Source organism: Pteropus alecto, unplaced genomic scaffold (genome assembly GCF_000325575.1).
Source record: "Pteropus alecto unplaced genomic scaffold, ASM32557v1 scaffold395, whole genome shotgun sequence".
NCBI classification, from domain to species: Eukaryota; Metazoa; Chordata; class Mammalia; order Chiroptera; family Pteropodidae; genus Pteropus; species Pteropus alecto.
The window spans coordinates 1065643-1070423 of NW_006438643.1; the positions used below are offsets into that span (position 1 = coordinate 1065643).

Sequence of the window (4781 nt, forward strand, 5' to 3'; positions counted from 1 at the left end):
TTATCTTAAATGCACATTTCTTTGGGAAAGGAGGTGGATAATTCCTTGGCGGATCTGCTTAGTCTTTACACTATAAATGATGGGGTTCATCACAGGAGGTGCCAACAGGTAGATATTGGCCATGGTGACGTGGACCAGAGGAGAGGCATGCTTGGCAAAGCGGTGGGTCATAGAAAGTCCAACCATGGGAACATAGAGAACCAGAACAGCCAGAATGTGGGACAGACAGTTGTTGAGGGCCCGGAGTCTCTCAACCATGGAGGCTACTCCCAGGACACTTTTCAGAATCATTGCATAGGACAGCATGATGAGCAGAGGGTCCATCACAATAATGAGCAAAACTAGAGCAAATCCATACCAGCTATTGAACCGAATGTCACCACAGACCAGGCGAATCATGTCCTGGTGGAGGCAGTACGAGTGAGAGAGAAGGCGAGAACGGCAGAAGGGCAGGCGCTTGAGTAGGAAAAGGGAAGGAAGCACAGCCAGGACACAGCGGCAAATGATGGCTAACCCAATTCTGCCAATGACCTGACTGGTGAGGATGGTGACATAATGGAGGGGGCGGCAGATGGCCACATAGCGGTCAAAGGACATGGCCAACAACACAGAAGATTCCATAAAGGAGCATGTATGAATAAAAAATATCTGTGTGAAGCAAGCTTCAAAGCCGATTGCTCGAGCATTGAACCAGAGGAGTGGCATGACTGTGGGCAGGGTGGTGAGGGTGAGACCCAGGTCGGTCAGGGCCAGCATGGAGAGAAATAGATACATGGGCTGGTGGAGGGATGGCTCTGTGCGGATGACAGTGAGAATGGCGATGTTGCCCATGATGGAGATGGTGTAGAGACAGCAGAAGGGAATGGAGATCCAGATGTGGGAAGCCTCAAATCCAGGTATGCCCGTGAGGATGAAGTAGAAGGAGTCTTTAGTGGTGTTAGTCACCTCAGATATAAATGATGAATTTAGCTTCATGTTCAGAGTCTTCGTTCAGAGAGAAACACAGACATTAGAAATGATTTTTTTCATTGCCTTATTTGATCTAACGTCTATCCAAATAAAGGTTCAGAGTTTTTGAGTGTAACTAAGAGAAGATAAAAGGACATAATCATTGCTCTTCTCTGTCTCTGCAGAGATTGCTTTCAATAACTCATATTGTCTTGATAACATATTAGCTCATGAGCAACTCCTTTTAATTTTTTTCTGCTTCTGTTCCCACACTCCCTATTAGTTCTTAGTCCCCTAGAGTCTCCCTTTCATCCAGATCCTGCTACCAATACTATTCTCACAAGACTTAAAATGAACTAGCTGCAAATATAATGGCTAATATTTAGTCCTCATCCTTTTTTAATCCAGCATATACTTTAAAATTTTTCCTTTTGTTATATAACAGCTTTCTTGTCTGTTTCCCTTTTCTAAAGTCACCACCATCTCTTTATCTTGTATTCATTTCATCATACACTAGGATCATTTTTCTTCTAGGTTAGTCCTTGTTAATAACTATCTTCTTATTCTCATTAATTGATGTCATCAGATGCCATAACTTGCACTTATGCGGTATCAAAATATAATTGGAAGCAAAGGGCAAGGTGCATAGAAGAGGAACTGAAGTAGAGCCCAGGTGAGGACAATCATATTTATTGATGGCTTTCTATGTTTAGGCACTACTGTAAGTGCATTATATGTACTAATTCTTTTCGTCCTCTAACGATAGTCATCAACCATATTTCTTTTCCCTAAACATTTACAGAGAAGTCTTACCTGTAGTTTCTCCTGTCTGGTGGTGCTTGCTTCACTATCTTTAGTGTCTTTATTCTGTGTTTGGCTCACAGTGTGGATATGTTATGAGCTCTTGCACGTCTCTAGGCTGGAAGGCAGGAGAGTGTAGCAGGTCCCTTCAGGATTACATAAAGAGGCATCCTGAGACCTTCGGGGTCCCATTGGGAAGCCAGGAAGTCAGCTCTGTTCCTGAAAGACTTTGCTGCTGTTGACATTCTTATAGGGCAACAAGTATGAAAACCTCATGGAAGTTTTGTTCTTAGAGTTTGTTGAATGTAATTTGAAACTACATGCTTATGTTTGAAATGTCCAATCTCTCAAAAAATCAGATCTGAGAAACTTTCTTCTATAAGCAGTCTGAAGTTGGGGCAGAGTTAGAAGCAACAGGAGAACAACAGATGAAGGAATGTATACCAATTTCAAGGGGCACTCACTTTTCAGAGAATCTCTGGACATATTAAGAGCAGTTTTTAATTTACAGCAAAATTGAAAAGATACAGAGATGTCTCATATTTTCTCCCCTTCCACACATGCATAGCCTCCCCCAACATCACCAGAATCATACTCGTAATTAATTAGTTAATTAATTAATAATTATATTTATTTATTTTTTTTTACCAAGGACGAGCCTGCATTGGCACATCATAATCACCCAAAGTCCATACTTTACTTAGATTTTACTCTTGGTGTTGAATGTTCTATGGGTTTGGATAAAAGTATAATGATGTATATCCATCATTATAATATCATACAGCATATGTTTACTGCCCTAAAAATCCCCTGGGCTCTACCTATTCATTTCTGTCTCTTTCAGTGTTTCTTTTAAGACTGTTGCAGCTTTAAGGATATATTGAAGGGGAGATAAGACACTAAAATATTTCAGGCAATAGATGGTGGTCATTTGGATAAAAGTAGAAGCAATGAAAATTGGGAAAAATAAAAAAAAATTGCAAGTGATTAAAGAGACAGAATAAACAGGACCTGGCTGATTCTTTAAATGGAGAGTGGTGACTGAAAAAGAGTCAAGACTTTATTCATTGAATTAGCACATATTAATTAGACATTTAGTATATGTCATGATCTCTGCTTGTCCCTATGGATACACTGATAGACATGGTTCCTATTTCCAATTTGGGAGCATGTGGAAAGTTGGCACTTGCTCAGATATGGAATACTGTTAGTAAGTAAATGAGTGTGTAGTGTGTGTGTGTGTGTGTGTGTGCGCGCGCGTGCGTGTGTGTGTATCAGGGGATGGGGTGGTCTTAGAGTATAAATAGGTGTTACTAGTACTCAAGGTAATTATTATAGTTTTAGACATATTGAATTTGAGATGATGGTAAACCATCTTAACATAGATGAAAAATCCATATAATTCTGGAGACCAGGAGAGAATTTTAAGCTGTGCATATAGATAGGAGAGTTATATGTATACATAAGATAATTGATGTTGTGAGAGTCAAGGAGACTACTAGAGAAAGAATATAGAAGAAGAAAACAAAAGGGCCCAGGGAGATTCCTGAAAATTGTGCTACGAACTAACCTTGCAACAATGCAAAGCTCACTTTCTCTCTGAACCTAAAAATCCTAATTTTATAATTTATATGATGTTTGTATCCCTTGGGGCTATGTCTTACTTAATTACTTAATTACTTAATTACTTATGTCATGACTTAATTCTGTAACTTAGACCAGCCTAGGTATCAGTGATTGCTCTCCTATTCCATTAATAGCAACAATAATAATGAGGGAGAAAAACATGGCTGAGTGAGAGACGTCCTCAGATCTCTCCTCTTGAAACAACAATAAGCTGAACATCTAAAACTCAACAAAAACACCCAAACAGCACACCAGCACTTCTGAACATGGGTTCTGTGCATAAGAGCTACCACAGGTCAGAACCCCAGGTGTCAGGTGGTGGAGTGGGACAAATAAAGAAACTGCATCTTGCAGCCACAGAAGCTCCTTGCAGGAGGAGTGGGAGAGGGGGGTGAAGGTACGGCGACTTCTCTGAACAGCCTTGCCTGGAAGAGCCGGAACTTTTCTACGCAGTCAGCAGCAGGGCTAAGTCATCAAGGCAGAAAGCAGAGAAGTGGGATGGGACCGCAGAGAAACAGCAGTTGATTTCTACTGGCCACGGCTGCAAAACCGAGGCTGAGCTGCAGCCCCCAATCCCCAACCAAGAGGGCTCCTCACCCCAAACCCTCCGAAACTTATCACTGCAAAGCCCCAGGGGAAAGAAAGATACTGAGGGACACTTCATAATGATTTGGAGCAAACACTACCAAAATTGTTGTTAACACTGACAGTGACTGAAGCTGAGAGTAGCAAGAGTGATTATAATCTACAAAAAAAAAAAAAAAAGACATTAGGCTCTATATAAAGCAGGGATTCAAGAGGCTTAGATGCCGTCTATTGAAACCAAATGAAAAGCGCTTTCTTTGCAGCAGGCTAAAGAGACCTTATATAACAAATTTTCTTTCTGAAAAAAACAACAGAATACACTTTCATTAATGCCCAGGCAGAGAAATAGTCCATTAAACACCATGAACAACCAAGGAGACAAGGTATTGCAGAAAGAAAGAGAAAAATCTCCAGAAAATGAGCTTATAGACATAGAAATATGTGACTTAAGTGACAGAGAATTCAGGATGGTACTTCTGAAAAAACTCAGTGAGTTTCGAAACAAGTCATATCAACAATTTCAGAAATTACAAAAGCAGCTAGATGAGCAGAGCAACAAGGTTGACACCCTCAAGAAGAACCAAATAGAACTTCTAGAGAAAAAGAACACTGCAAGAGTTGAAAAATGAAATAGCACGCTTGGGAAATAGAGTCAACCAAATGGAGGAAAGGATCAGTGATATCGAAGACAGAAATCTAGAAATAAATCAGAAGGAAGAAGAGAGAAACTGAAGAATGAAAAATAATGAAAGAGAAATATAAGAACTAGCTGATACCATCAAGAGAGGAAACATAATAATAATGGGCGTAATCGAAGGCGA

At 40.3% G+C, this 4781-nt stretch overlaps 1 protein-coding gene across 1 annotated transcript; it reads right to left on the minus strand.

Moving 5' to 3' along the window:
* LOC102889740 (olfactory receptor 51Q1) lies at positions 1-975 on the minus strand. Its single transcript, XM_006915736.1, has one exon. The coding sequence runs from the start codon at positions 973-975 to the stop codon at positions 1-3; it is 975 nt and encodes a 324-aa protein (XP_006915798.1).
* Between the last annotated feature and the right edge of the window lie 3806 nt (positions 976-4781).

Bases quoted from the DNA above. Each gene is read 5' to 3' on its own strand.
- LOC102889740 (XM_006915736.1), bottom strand. From the start codon at position 975: ATGAAGCTAAATTCATCATTTATATCTGAGGTGACTAACACCACTAAA.